This window comes from Entelurus aequoreus, linkage group LG14 (assembly GCF_033978785.1).
Source record: "Entelurus aequoreus isolate RoL-2023_Sb linkage group LG14, RoL_Eaeq_v1.1, whole genome shotgun sequence".
NCBI lineage: Eukaryota > Metazoa > Chordata > Actinopteri > Syngnathiformes > Syngnathidae > Entelurus > Entelurus aequoreus.
In genome coordinates, this window is record NC_084744.1 from 48302787 (window position 1) to 48317870 (window position 15084).

The 15084-nt window shown below is 41.6% G+C and overlaps 1 protein-coding gene across 4 annotated transcripts in view; it reads right to left on the reverse strand.

The window, feature by feature from the left end:
- The window catches only part of LOC133664970 (microtubule-associated protein 4-like), a 183386-nt gene that overhangs the window by 116930 nt on the left and 51372 nt on the right, over positions 1-15084 (reverse strand). For 3 of the 4 annotated variants that reach the window (XM_062070071.1, XM_062070069.1, XM_062070072.1), the window contains exons 4-6: positions 11539-11616; positions 7073-7309; positions 885-2111 (exon numbers count right to left, since the gene is read on the reverse strand). In XM_062070071.1, the coding sequence (XP_061926055.1) occupies positions 885-2111; positions 7073-7309; positions 11539-11616 (1542 nt within the window). The remainder of the gene's footprint in view (positions 1-884; positions 2112-7072; positions 7310-11538; positions 11617-15084) is intronic. The other variant, XM_062070073.1, reaches the window with a different exon arrangement.

Sequence of the window (15084 nt, forward strand, 5' to 3'; positions counted from 1 at the left end):
CTTTTCACATAACACCGAACTGGCGGGGCGCCAACGCAGGACAACTAGGGCACACAGGTTGTCTTGTCTCACATCCGATCAGTCAGCCTGGGGGAGCGGAACGTCCGTTTTGCAGATCCCTTCCTAGCAGTAGAGGCCGACCCACATTCTCTGAGAGACCCACATGCCCAAACAATGTCAAGGGGGCTGTAAGTCTCCAATCGGTCGACTGGGGGGGAGCGAGGCGGCAGGGCCGCACCGGGCCATCTCGCGGGTCCCTTCCCCGCAATAGAGGCCGACCCGCAGGCTTGCCCTAACAATGTCGAGGGGGACGTAAGGACGTTGACTTTGAGCAACCACTCGTAGCCTTCGTAAACTATTGACATCACGGCACAGGTGTCTGCAATACCTTCCTCAAAGTAGAGTCTCGCGGGATGAGAGTTTACCAGGATTACAGCTCATGACGCAAAACACCCTTTATTGGAAACACTTTGTCGAAAGTTTTAGAAATAGCGCTTTCATTTAGCAAAAAACTGCAATGGAAACGCAGCTATTGATGTTAAAGGTCAAGTCGAGTGCAAGTATTTGATGATATTTTCAGTTAGAGTCCAAAGTCTTTAAAATTGCAACTGAGTCCAAGTCCACACCTCTGAGTACTAGCACTGTACTTCATGTTTCACTACATTTCTTAAAAATAACTTGTGCTGTCTTAGAGTCAACTGTTGGGCCCTGCTAATAATTATAAATAGAGCAAGGACCAAGGGAGTCTGGTACTCAATCGGAAAAAAAAAATACATGCAAAAAAATTAAAATAAAATGAAATAAAAAATATTAGAAGCTTTCCAAGCATGAAGCATTGTTTGCTATAGCCCCATGTTATTTAGTCTTTCCTGTAGTTCACCAACCTTCTAATGGGGGGAGCAGTGGCGATGCAGACTCCTGGTTCTTGGAGTGTGCAAGGAGAGAGGGAGGGACTGCAGGTGTGGTAGAAAAAGGGAGAGTGCCAGCAGCTTTGGGGACAGTGTCTGGTGACGGAGGTTTAGCGATTTCACTGTTTGTGGTAGGAGGACAACTAAGTTGTGTAAATTCAGTGCCGCCGGTGCCGGAGGACGATAATGCACTAACGACCGTAGTGGCTGCAGGTACAGAGCTTGTGGAGGACATGAGTGAGGCGGAGGGGACAAAGGGCTTAGCATCAGCGTTGAGGACTGATTCAAACGTGGTTTTGGGACGATGGGTTTCTTTGACAGGTGAGGGTGAAAAAACTGTAGTCTGTGAAGAAGGGATATCTGCTTCCGCTGATGTGGACAAGGCTGCCGAGGCAAGAAAGGGGGTGTTGGTGATAGGGGTGGGGTTCTGTGAGTCAGGAGTAGAACCTGGTGGGGTCTGGAGGACTGAATCGAGAAAAGAGAATGTCTGGGAGACTGGGCTCAGATTGTCCCCTGTCAATAATGCTAAATCATCCCTAACGACCCCGGCCACGCTACTCTTGCTGGCAGTGTTGCCAGCTGAGCTGATAACAGGTTGAGGTTTGCTGGTCACATTTTGCCAGTCATTGGTAGACATGGCCGGGTAATCGACACACAGGGGCTCATTGGAGCGTGACGATGACTGTGTTGCTAGAACACTGCAGGAGTGATCGTTGAAACTTGTCGGTATTTGCATGGAGGGAAAACCTTGACTGTCTTTGGAATTCCGAGCGTCGGAGTCCAAAGGGCCTTTGTCTGCTACTGTAGCCCAGGTAGGAGCCACTGCATCGGAAGTAAGAGACGTTGCTTTCTGCGGCGCGCCCCACTCCTCCGGTAGTCTTGCCCGACTCTTAGATTTCCTGCCTCTGACTCTACCCCCTGCTCCACCGTCCCTGACTCCCCACTCCCAATTATCTTCCTCATCATCCTCTACCCACTGTTCCCCCTTATCCTGTGACCCATGTTTGTCGTACTGGCCGTTATCGTCCTGGCTATTCAAGATGCTGTGCATCTCGTCACTGCCCTTCCTCTTCTTCTTCTTCCGTCTTTGCTGTTGCTTGCCGGCCTCACACCCCGGCCCAAAGTGCTCAGGACTGAGGTGTTCGGAAGTGGAGGAGGTGGGGCTGCTGTCGTCCACTGAGCCGCTGGGAGAGAGGATGGGAGCTGCCGAGGGGGGAAGGTTTTATAAGAGGAGGAACCACTCACATACTCTGTCAGAAAATAAAATGCCAAAAAGGGAATCTAATTGGTGTTGCTGTATTTATTTTGCCTTACGACGTTTAACTCTTACAGACATCTAATCAAAAAGTAAGAATGACTGAGGTTCTGAAGATGGGGCTTTATTTGTGTCAAATTATTGCTTCCTGTTTTTACTTTCATTCAACTAATGCTATTCAAAGCTCAGTCTTCGACTTTCCCCACATATTATATTGCCCAAAATATTGCATATGCATCTGTTGTGATGGTTTTAATGACATAGTTATAAAAAATAAAAAAACACAAGTATACAGTAGGTAAGGTTGTATTTTTTGCCTCATTCCGGTGAGAATGAGGCAAAATGACTGAAGCATTAAGAAGTGGGACTATAGCTGCAATGGGCTCAAACAACCACTAGGTAACGTCTGTGAGCAGATAATACTGTATCATCTCTTTCTCTTGCGGACGTATCAGGTCGGTAGTGCATTCTTCACTCACACTTTGAAGGGGAACTGCACTTTTTTTGGGAATTTTGCCTATCATTCACAGTGATTATAAAAAACATGATGATGGATGTTTTTTTAATGCATTCTAAATATTAAATAAATACGATCAAAAGTCAGCTTGCAATGGAGCCTATAAGAGCCACTCTATTCTGCCTATAAAAGCCCTTAAAAAAACATCCAAACGCCTCCATTAAGGTTTTATATACATGATGTAAGTATATATGTAGTGTAGTAACATCTATAATAAAATTTATACTTACGTATTTTAATAATTTCAAGCATACACAGCGCATTAATTTAAAAAAAATATTTTGTTTCCCTTTTCATCACTGATCATTGCTAATTGCAAACATAATAATACATCACTTACTGTACAAGGTCGGCTGTCATTAGGATGCAGACTGCTAGGATGTTCATATATTTCTGTTTCGATGAAGAATGACTCATAATCCTTGCAAAGAAAAGGGGGGTGAATCAAGTGTCTTTTCGTGTCGTTTTCTCATTACCGGGTATAAATTGACTGTCAAAATCTACCAACTTGTCGAACTATGTTCTCATTCTTCTACTATCCAGGTGGGAGGCACGATTTATGATCTAGAATAAACTTCCATGGAGCAAGGACGCGAGGAAACACCACCAGTCGATCATGTCGAAACTGTACACAAGCTGATCACGGCGCTGCTAAAAATAGTTTGTCTGCGTTAGCGCTTATAATAACAATATCACTAATACGTGTTAATATTCAAGTCATGAAATGAAAATGGAGTATTGTTGGTGATTTTTGAATGGGTATTTATTGGATTTTATGGGCAAAATAGAGGACCTCCCATTGGCTTTGCGGACTTTTGATCGTATGTAATTAATATTTAGAATGCACTAACAAAAAATTCATGTCTTTCATACAGATTTTAAAAAATAGGCAACATTTTTTTTTTAAGTGCAGCTCCCCTCTAAGCGACTGATGAGGCGAACATACAACCGTACCTACTGTAAACGAAGCATTCTTTAAACTATTTATCGCACTATATTTTAGAAGAATGCATGACGACACTTCTACCTGTTCGGGGAAAAGTGAGAACAACATTAATAACAATCTGTCTTGTTTCATAAACGCCCTTTGCCAGTACAGTGTAACTTTAAAACGTGATTGCCACCACATTGGTATAACCCAACAATGTCAGGAAATAAAACATCTTCAAAAGCAAAGCATAATAACATAATAAGTGAAGAATGCAACTTGGTCAGTGGTATGACAAAACAATTGTCTCTTTCCCATCTGCTTAGTGCAATATAGGTAAATCAAAAATAAGTTGACAGTACAATACAAATGCAACAAATTATTATTATTATTAGTTAGTTTTTTATGTAACCAGACAGCCAACAACGGATTATTTCTATTGAGATTTATTTGAGAAAAGGCGCCTAATCATGTCATATTACGTTATCAGGTTGTAATTGGATCCTAGTAGCATCGTGACTCCAGATTGACATGCATTATATAAAAACATGCTGGATAAATCACTGAATACAATGAGCCATTATGACACAGGCATCAATCAATCAATACATACAACATAAAGAACAAGCAAATGGCAAAATACATACACTCCATCATATTATATCAAATGTGAGTTAGGACAGAATGACAGGCAGAAAAAGTCAAATACTGAAAAACAACCCCTGCAAAAAATGATGGAATCAGTAGATTTGGAGGATGTTCAATCAGTTGTTTAATTTTGTAGAAAAATAAGATAACGGGGGACATGCACAAAATTGGAATCAAACTTTCTGGCTTTAAGAAACACTAAAAGAAACCAAGGAAATAAATTGTGGTAGTCAGTGACAATTTAATGTTTAGATCAAGCAGAGTGAGAAATTATGGCATCACTAAATTCTGAGGGAAAAATGCTGGAATCACCCTGTAAATGTTAATTTCCAAAGCTCACACCTGCATCAGAATAAATCTGTTCATTAGTCTGCGGTTAAAAAGGAGTGTTCCCACTTTGTAGAGCTGTTACTACAGGTAGATTGACATGAATTATGGCTCCAACACGAGAGATGTCAGTTGAAACAAAGGAGATGATTATCAAACTTCTTCAAGAAGGTAAATCATCACGCAATGTTGCAAGAGATGTTGATTGTTCAGTCAGCTGTGTCTAAAGTCTGGACCATGTTATGGTAAGGTTGTAAAAGACCAGAATACTGGTAGACCAAGAAAAACATCAGAAAACTTCAAGCAATGTGTTTTGAGAACAGAAAATGCTCAGCAAAACAAATGAAGAACAAAACTGGAGTCATGGTCTGTAAGAAAGCGCCTAAAAGAAATGAGATTTAAATACAGAAAAGATCAACAAAAGTGGTCATTGACACCTAAACAGCAAAAAACAAGATTCCAATGGACTAAAGAAAATCAATAGTGCATGACTGGATAAAAGTCATATTCAGTGATGAATGTTGAATCTGCATGGGCAAGGTGATGATGCTGGAAATTTGGTTTGATTTTGGTTCCAATGAGATTTATGAAGAAGGCTGCCTAAAGAAAACATCTCCACAGTCATTGATGCTATGTGTTGCATGTCAGGTAATGATGCATGTGAGGTACATCTTCAATAAATGCACACCTTGACTTTATGTCTCTTATTCCATCAATGGAAAATATGTTTGGGGTGGATGACATCATTTTCTACATGATAATGCATCTTGCCAAGGAGCAAAATGTGTCAAAACTGTCCTTGAAGAAAGATACATAAGGTCAATGTCATGGTCTGCAAATTCCGGATCTCAGTCCAGTTTAAAATGTGTGGTGGAAACTGAAGAAAATGGTGGATGACAAGACTAAAAACCTGCAAAGCTGATCTGAGAAAGTTGGAGCAAGACTGATGAAGAGTTCTCGTTAAGTCCATGCCTCAGAGACTGCAAGCTGGTATAAAAGCTACAGGTGGTGCAACAAAGTACTAGTGATGGGTTAGAATGTTGATTCTATAATTCTACCTCAGAATTTAGGGAGTCTATAAATTTTTCACTCCGCTTGATCTAAAAATTAAACTATTAATGAGTACTCCAATTTATGTTCTTGATTTTTTATAGTCCATCCATCCATTTTCTACCGCTTATTCCCTTCGGGGTCGCGGGGGGCGCTGGAGCCTATCTCAGCTACAATCGGGCGGAAGGCGGGGTACACCCTGGACAAGTCGCCACCTCATCGCAGGGCCAGATTTTTTATAGAGTTTCTTAAAACCACAAAATGGCTATTTGTCTATGAATGTTCTCATTCATCAGGTCATTGTCATCTCAGGGCATTCAATCAATCACAACTGGACTGTTCGGTTTGTCTTAGAAGAAGTTCGCCTCTCATCCGAGGTGGCTTCATCAGTTCATGATCATAGACTTAGATTGGTTCTTAGAGTACTACTTAGAGTGGTCAGATCTAGTCTTAGACTTGAATTGGTCAGATCTAGTCTTAGACTGGTCATATCTAGTCTTTGATTTGGATTGGTCAGATCTAGTCTTTGACTTCGATTGGTCAGATCTAGTCTTAAAATTTGATTGGTCAAATCTAGTCTTAGAATTAGATTGGTCAGATCTAGTCTTCGACTTGGATTGGTCAGATCTAGTCTTTGACTTCGATTGGTCAGATCTAGTCTTAGACTTGGATTGGTCAGATCTAGTCTTTGACTTCGATTGGTCAGATCTAGTCTTAGACTTAGATTGATCAAATCTAGTCTAAAACTTGGATTGGTCAGATCTAATCTTAGATGCCCTGGGACGAAATGACTATAGTTTCGTGCCTGTTACCTGCTTTTTTCTACAAAATTACACAAACTAATGAACATCCTTAAAGTCTTATAGATCTATAATTTTGCCAGGGGTTGCAGTAGCCACCATGATCGATTAAATCTGTAAAAAAAAAAAGTTAATCTTTTTGTTAAAAATAGCTCTTTTTCTATCATCTCCTGCATGCCTGGGAAGAAAAAATTAAAAGTGACAAAAAGTTGCATTTCATTCCAAAGCTGACTCCTCACCACTCATTACCTGATTGGTTGCTATTTTATCAGCATGCTGCCTTATTCTCTCACTATGAATAGCTCAAAGAGAACTGTGTTTAATGGGTGCATGTCTTTATTCCAGGTTTGGCACAGTACCAAGACATGCATTAACCCGAGCGTTTGTCAAGCCACAGTAACTACTGAGTTGTGTAACTCCAATGAATAAATAAAAAGGTGCAGGGAATCTAAAGATAGGAATAAACTTGTGACATCACGTTACACTGCTCTACCGTCCGTAGAAAAAGAAAGACATTCACAGACCACGTGTCGGGTTTGCAACTTGTAGGCAAGTCTAAAAAAGGTTTGGTCGTACAGTTTATCATCTTTGCGTAACCCCGCCACACCCAGCGTGACCAACCAACCCCCAGTCTCTTACCTGGACTGTGAGTCAAACTTTGGTTCCCGGGAGCGCCAGAAGAAAAGGGATCACTGGTTTTGAACGGGTTGTTCCCACTGGTGTTACTAATGTTTTGGGGCTCTGAGCCAACCAGACCGCAGGTCTTCTGAGTGTCCAAAGCTTTGCCCAACCCGCCAAGAGCCGAGTTGACACCAGTTTGGAACGGTGGTGGCATGCTTGACCCAATGGTCCCACTCATTCCAGATGAAGGGAATCCTGCAGGCGGAGAAAACAGAGATGTTCACTTTGAACAATGCGGCTTATAAAACGGGTGGGGCCAATTTGTGGATTTTTCTTCGCTGACGGCTATTATGCAAATAGTTTACAAGAAAAACCCATCAAAAACACTGAAAAGGTGTTTTATTGGTTGTGCTATGGCGCCATATTTTGGACAAGTTCGCTAACTGCAGGTGATGCAGTGTCCTTCCATTTAGTGCTTTCATCCGGAAGTAGATGTGCCGTTCAGTGTTCTAATCATCCATGGCATTTCTACTCGTATGGATTCTTTGGTCATCGCTCCAAGCAACGTTTGTAAGTTTTACAATATAATTAAAACAATTCTTACTCACTAAATTGTCCCGTGCGTAATGTCTGTAGGAGTGTTTTCATGCATATACAATATGTGCTATTGTAATGTAATCAAGCGAGCATAAGCCATACTTGAAAACCCTCCCGAATTTTCCGGGAGACTCCCGAATTTCAGTGCCTCTCCCTAAAATCTCCCGGGACAACCATTCTCCCGAATTTCTCCCGATTTCCAGCCGGACTTAAGGCACGCCCCCTCAAGGTCCATGCGGACCTGAGTGAGGACAGCCTATCGTCACGTCCGCTCTTTACTTCATACTTCAGAACCGACTCCCACACTTGCCTTCAGGGTGCGCAATACAACGTAAACAGTTGGCCAACCAAAAAGTTACTTTTTGGTTGGCCAACGGTTTAAATGGCCTGAAATTCCCCCAAAGGGATCAGTTTAGGTAGCATCAGATCCTTTTGTAATTCATTTCATGACCATGGAGCAGAAAATCTGAAGGCTTTTTTACCGAGACTTGTGTTGGCTCTAGGAACCAACACACCAAGGATGTCCTGTGAACTTAAACTGTAGCGACTGGAGTCTCTAGGCATAAAAGAACATAAATAAGGGGGAACCAGACCAAGAAGTGATGTGTATATAAAAACCATCCATCGAGAAAATCAGTGTGCTGACAAAGATGGACAGTTTTCCGCTGCATATATAGTGCGATGGTAGACAAGGTTGCCACAACCAGTAATAGAACATAAGGCACACAGTATCCAGGTTTTCAAGTATCAGCTCAGCTGTGGTTAGAGTGTACGCCCTGAGACTGGGAAGTTGTGAGTTCAAACCCCGGCCGAGTCATACCAAAGACTATAAAAATGGGACCCATTACCTCCCTCTTGGCACTCAGCATCAAGGGTTGGAATTGGGTGTTAAATCACCAAATGATTCCCGAGCGCGGCCACCGCTGCTGCTCACCTCTCCCCTCACCTCCCAGGGGGTGAACATGGGGATGGGTCAAATGCAGAGGACACATTTTACCACACCCAGTGTGTGTGTGACAATCGTTGGGACTTTAACTTAACTTTAACTTAAGTAAGTCTCCATCATCTAGCAAAGGCATAAACGTGGTCAGAATGAAGCCTTTACTAACTTGTAGGGAAAAACAGGACTTGCTTCTAAAAAAAAAAAAAATTTAGACAAGTTTTTCTATGTGAAGGTGGTGGGGTTTAATGAATATTAAAAGGATAATAAGATTTTGACATAGTTGGGGTCTAGTTATTATTAACAACATGTTAATTACACGTTAAAAACATTAAACCATAAAACTTTGATAACTTAAAAACTATAATAATTGGACCAAAAATTTTTGCAGCACAAACAAATGGGGGGGTGGGGTGTGGGGGCTGGATGACATCACTACTTAGACAATATATTTTAGAATAATTAAAAACCTTAAAGGAACCATATGTAATAATTTCATGTTAAGTCATCATTAATGTCATGATCCGTGGTCCGGATCATGTTTTGTTATGTTCTGTTAGTTTTGGACTCCTGGGGTCCTAACGGAAAGTTGATCCCAATCAACTTAATGTCATGATCCGTGGTCCGGATCATGTTTTGTTATGTTCTGTTAGTTTTGGACTCCTGGGGTCCTAACGGAAAGTTGATCCCAATCAACTTAATGTCATGATCCGTGGTCCGGATCATGTTTTGTTATGTTCTGTTAGTTTTGGACTCCTGGGGTCCTAACGGAAAGTTGATCCCAATCAACTTAATTAATTTATATTATTATGTGTTGTCAATTTTGTACTTTTTTTTATGTCATTGCCTGAAATAAATAAATAAATGAAATGAGAAAAAAAACTCCATATGGCCCGAGGACTTTGCCGCGCCACCGCAATACCGGATGCGTCAGCAAAGACGGAAGCCGTCAAAAAGGCTTCACTTCGCTGTCAGGACGCGTCGCTCCCGAAAGCTCCTCCCCCGGACCGGAGCAAGGTGCAGGCAGCCCAGTATCCTTCCCCTGATGACGTCACTCCGCCTACTGCTGATGACGTCAGAGATCAATACTTTTTTAAAAATTATTTTTCTTTCTGTCAGCCGCCCCCAAAAGACGTTAGCTCCATGATAAGACATTATCAGAACATGTTTTTGAAAATTCGATCTAGTCAGTCCCAGCCACCTCATAAGTGTCAAGCCCCGTCCACATCACAGACCTGTTCCTTTTGGCCGCCCACACAACCTCAGGTGCGGGACGACGAGAGACATTTTGGACAATTTAAAGGGTAGGAGTCTACCCTCCTCCTGACCTCCTTCAACCCACCCCTAAAGACGGTTCCAGACCGCAAGGAGCGCGTCTGGTATCCGCTCTTGAGGAGGGGGGGAGGAGCGCGTCTGGTATCCGCTCTTGAGGAGGGGGGGGGGGGGGGGGGGGGGGGGGTAGTGCCGGGAGCTGTGCTAGTGGGGTGACTCAGCTGCGCCCAGCCAGGCAGCAACCTCCGGCCCGGTCACCACCACAAGTTCTTCGGCGTGTCAAGCCACAACCTCCAGCTAGGCCACCTCCACCAAGGTCACGGCTAACCTCAGCCCAGGTGGACCTGAAGACGCCATCCTCTCCGCCACCTGTTCCTGCTCCAAGGCTAGCACCCCTTCCTGCTCCAAGGCTAGCACCCCTTCCTGCTCCAAGGCTAGCACCTGAACTTGCTCCTAGGCTAGCACCCGAACTTGCTCTAAGGCTAGCACCCCTTCCTGCTCCAAGGCTAACACCCAAACTTGCTCCAAGGCTAGCACCCAAACTTGCTCCAAGGCTAGCACCCAAACTTGCTCCAAGGCTAGCACCCGAACTTGCTCCAAGGCTAGCACCCCTTCCTGCTCCAAGGCTAGCACCCCTTCCTGCTCCAAGGCTAGCACCCCTTCCTGCTCCAAGGCTAGCACCCTGCCTCGCCGACGTCTGCTGCTTCCACGCCTGCCCCGCCGACGTCTGCTGCTTCCACGCCTGCCTTGTTGACGTCTGCTGCTTCCACGCCTGCCCCGCCGACGTCTGCTGCTTCCACGCCTGCCTTGTTGACGTCTGCTGCTTCCACGCCTGCCTCGCCGACGACGTGCCTGCCTCCTCGTTTCTGGACGGTTCATGGACGCCTTTGGCGCCAACAGCAGCGACGCCCAGGACTTGGGGGTAGGACTTACAGACTGCTGAGGTTCTGGCGTCACTCACGCCCACCTCCCCGTCGGCCTGGTTGCCCGCCTCGCCAAGTGCAGCGGCGTTCAACGCGTCGCCGCACCTCAACCCTTAGTAAGAGGCAGTGGAAGTTTGAAGTTCCTTGGAGTAGCCCAGTCGATCGAGCTGGATTCGGCTGGCAACCTCGGTCAAAGAGAGGGGGAGGGGACTACAGAATTTTCACCGTGATTGCAGTACCATTTCTAGCCAGATTTTTACATATAGCTCCTTTAAAGGCACAAACAAACATTTTTGCAGCACAAACAATGTTTTTGTTTAATAAAAGCCTAAGGACCAATAAAATCAAGCTGTCGATCGAAAATGACGCCCCAAGTCTCACTTTGGACAGCGATGCTCTGCTGTGTTGAGTTACTTTTCGAACGTACGCAATGCCAGATTTCCAACTTCCTGTTCCTCACTTGTAGCTCGTCAGGCCTTTGACTCAAAACCTGGGCTCCCATGAACACGATGCCAAACAGCTCTTAATAGTCCAATCAATTAGTACAATCAATACGATGCTACTTTGAAACGCTGAATACAATTGTCCAGCAGTGGTGCTTCAAAATAGTGCACTGCATGAGTCCGAGAACCTCCCAGACATTTATCTTTAGATACTGTACGATGAAGATGATCTCTGAAGGTACGCGGTTATCACCATATCAAACCAAGCAATGCTCTTAATTAAATGTATCAAAAAGGAAATAAGTGAACCTAAAGACGAGTCAGGCATGCTGCTGTCCTTAGTCTTGTTCTGTCCCCACTGATCCGTCATTCCGCCGACCATAGGACCTAGGAAAGCAAGACAGATGGCAGAAAGCAGAACGTTACTCTCACTGTCAAGTATTGTAGTCTTACGGGAGAAGACGGCAACAAATAAAAGTATCCCACATGTATTTTAACACCCAACACACTGGTGCAATTAGGGAGGGGGACCAAATCCGGTACTTTTTGGCACCAACCGGATTCCACGATTTTACACGGCGACTTTGAAACCTCTGCGTTTGTTCATGAAAATGACAACTAATATGCACGTTGTGATCCCACAGCTTGATCGTATTAGTACAATACTTATAGAATTAACCCTTTTTAGGGCGCAACAAAAAAAACACCATAAACTATACTCTACTGCCATCTAACGTCTTGGACTTGCAACTGCCATTGCAACTAAATGTCCTACTTGCAAATGATAACATGAAGATAATAAAACAATGAGCTAATTTTATCATAATCAACAATTAAAAACTAGTTTTATTAGAAAAAAAAAACATGCATTTATTGACACACACAAAAGTACTGAAAATTGTAGAGTACCGGTATCAGTTCCCTGGTACCAGTATCGGTTCAAATGTGAACGGTACGCATCCTTGAATGCAGTGGTTCTCAAACTATTTAATCAGGTAGCACCTCACCCATAATGACCAACATAAAAATACGGTACCGTAGTAGGCCCAAGTATTCATTACAAACAAGGCAGAAGTTTTATTGAACAAGTATATTTAATATTTTTGTCCACTGTTACATTACACATAGTTTGAACTAGGGCTGCAACAACTAATCGATTAAATCAATTAAAATCGATTCTAAAAATAGTTGGCGATTAATTTAGTCATCGATTCTTTGGATCTATGCTATGCGCATAGGCTACTTTTTTATTTTTATTTTTAATTTTTTTATAAACCTTTATTTATAAACTGCAACATTTACAAACAGCTGAGAAACAATAATCAAAATAAGTATGGTGCCAGTATGCTGTTTTTTTTCAATAAAATACTGGGAAGGATAGAAATGTAGTTTGTCTCTTTTATCCGATTATTAATCGATTAATCGAAGTAATAATAGACAGATTAATCGATTATCAAATTAGTTGTTAGTTGCAGCCCTAGTTTGAACAGTAACACTGTGTTTGACGATAGGAAAATAAAACACTATCCTTTAATCGAGTGATTATTTGGTGTACCACTAGAAGGAGCCCGCGTACCACTAGTTGTTTGAGAATCACCGCAATACAGTTTTTTAAATTGTTCTTTTTTACCCTTAAATACTGTACTAAGAAAAGCTCATACATCAATGGTTCTCAAACATTTTGGGACCATAAACCCCTTACAGGAGAGACAATTTTCTAAGGACCCCCACCACACCTGAAAACATGGGAGAAAAATGTTAACGAGATTCGGAAGGATTTCAAATAATTGTATTAATATAAAAATGTATTTCAAACATTCATATTTCAGAGCTGTTTCATAGCCAATTCGAATGATCAAGTACAGGTAATAAACCTTAAACATTACAGAAATGAAAGGTAACCCTAATAGTCTTCACTAACCATGTTTTGGAACCAGTTCAAAGCGTACTTAATTGGATCAATTTTCTTTGCACACTGTGTTCAGAAAATTTGTGTAATTAGCCAATTGGGTTCTATTCATACGTTTAACAACACGCCACAGCGTCAGTCATTTATTGCAAGAAAAGACCATGTATATATATATATATATATATATATATATATACATACATACATACATACACACATATATATATATATATATATATATATATATATATATATATATATATATATATATATATATATATATATATATATATATATATATATATATATATATATATATATATATATATATATATATACATACATACATACATACATACATACATACATACATACATACATACATACATACATACATACATACATACATACATATATATATATATATATATATATATACACATACATACACAAAGATATATACACATATATGTTTATATATGTATACATATATACACACACACACACACATATACATATATATGTGTGTGTATATATATATATATATATATATATATATATATATATATATATATATATATATATATATATATATATATATATATATATATATATATATATATATATATATATATATATATATATACAAACCCCGATTCCATATGAGTTGGGAAATTGTGTTAGATGTAAATATAAACGGAATACAATGATTTGCAAATCCTTTTCAACCCATATCCAATTGAATGCACTACAAAGACAAGATATTTGATGTTCAAACTCATAAACTTTATTTTTTTTTTGCAAATAATAATTAACTTAGAATTTCATGGCTGCAACACGTGCCAAAGTAGTTGGGAAAGGGCATGTTCACCACTGTGTTACATGGCCTTTCCTTTTAACAACACTCAGTAAACGTTTGGGAACTGAGGAGACACATTTTTGAAACTTCTCAGGTGGAATTCTTTCCCATTCTTGCTTGATGTACAGCTTAAGTTGTTCAACAGTCCGGGGGTCTCCGTTGTGGTATTTTAGGCTTCATAATGTGCCACACATTTTCAGTGGGAGACAGGTCTGGACTACAGGCCAATCTAGTACCCGCACTCTTTTACTATGAAGCCACGTTGATGTAACACGTGGCTTGGCATTGTCTTGCTGAAATAAGCAGGGGCGTCCATGGTAACGTTGCTTGGATGGCAACATATGTTGCTCCAAAACCTGTATGCACCTTTCAGCATTAATGGCGCCTTCACAGATGTGTAAGTTACCCATGTCTTGGGCCCTAATACACCCCCATACCATCACAGATGCTGGCTTTTCAACTTTGCGCCTATAACAATCCGGATGGTTCTTTTCCCTCTTTGGTACGGAGGAAACGACGTCCACAGTTTCCAAAAACAATTTGAAATGTGGACTCGTCAGACCACAGAACACTTTTCCACTTTGTATCAGTCCATCTTAGATGAGCTCAGGACCAGCAAAGCCGACGGCGTTTCTGGGTGTTGTTGATAAATGGTTTTCGCCTTGCATAGGAGAGTTTTAACTTGCACTTACAGATGTAGCGACCAACTGTAGTTACTGACAGTGGGTTTCTGAAGTGTTCCTGAGCCCATGTGGTGATATCCTTTATACACTGATGTCGCGTGTTGATGCAGTACAGCCTGAGGGATCGAAGGTATCGGGCTTAGCTGCTTACGTGCAGTGATTTCTCCAGATTCTCTGAACCCTTTGATGATATTACGGACCGTAGATGGTGAAATCCCTAAATTCCTTGCAATAGCTAGTTGAGAAATGTTTTTCTTAAACTGTTCAACAATTTGCTCACGCATTTGTTGACAAAGTGGTGACCCTCGCCCCATCCTTGTTTGTGAATGACTGAGCATTTCATGGAATCTACTTTTATACCCAATCATGGCACCCACCTGTTCCCAATTTGCCTGTTCACCTTT